Source organism: Pteropus alecto, unplaced genomic scaffold (assembly GCF_000325575.1).
Source record: "Pteropus alecto unplaced genomic scaffold, ASM32557v1 scaffold134, whole genome shotgun sequence".
NCBI lineage: Eukaryota > Metazoa > Chordata > Mammalia > Chiroptera > Pteropodidae > Pteropus > Pteropus alecto.
In genome coordinates, this window is record NW_006436283.1 from 4,168,466 (window position 1) to 4,169,004 (window position 539).

A 539-nucleotide genomic window follows, 5' to 3' on the forward strand; every position below is an offset into this window, starting at 1 on the left:
AGAGTTCAGCTTCTTGCTCTTTATTCTCTGCTCTCTCGGCCGCCCAGGTCTTGTACCAGGGTCTACAGAAGCTTGAGAAGGAGAAGGCCAACAGGGAGCACCTGGAGATGGAGATCGACGTGGTGAGGCCCAGGCCCGGGGGAGATGTCCCCGGCAGTCTCGCTGGTCATCCCGTGAAAGGCTAGGAGTGCAGGGGAGCCTGTGCGGGTGTGGGCGTGGGCTCAGCGCCGGGGCGGACGCCGCAGAGGTGGCCGCCCCGCCATGGTCCTCTCTGTCCTCTCTGCTGACAGAAAGCCGACAAGAGCGCCCTGGCGGCCAAGGTGAGCCGCGTCCAGTTCGACGCCACCACGGAGCAGCTGAACCACATGATGCAGGAGCTGGTGGCCAAGATGAGTGGGCAGGAGCAGGACTGGCAGAAGATTCTGGACAGGCTCCTGACGGAGATGGACAACAAGGTGAGGGGCAAGAAAGAGGCTCCGGGCTTCCCCGGATCAGGACAGCGCCGCCCTCTCCCGGCACTGCGGACCCCCGACCTACTC

At 64.2% G+C, this 539-nt stretch overlaps 1 protein-coding gene across 1 annotated transcript in view; it reads left to right on the top strand.

Annotated features, from left to right (window-relative positions):
* The window catches only part of QRICH2 (glutamine rich 2), a 27,959-nt gene that overhangs the window by 21,102 nt on the left and 6,318 nt on the right, over positions 1-539 (top strand). Inside the window, exons 13-14 of the mRNA XM_025047115.1 lie at positions 48-122; positions 291-478. Coding sequence (XP_024902883.1) covers positions 48-122; positions 291-478 — 263 coding nt within the window. The remainder of the gene's footprint in view (positions 1-47; positions 123-290; positions 479-539) is intronic.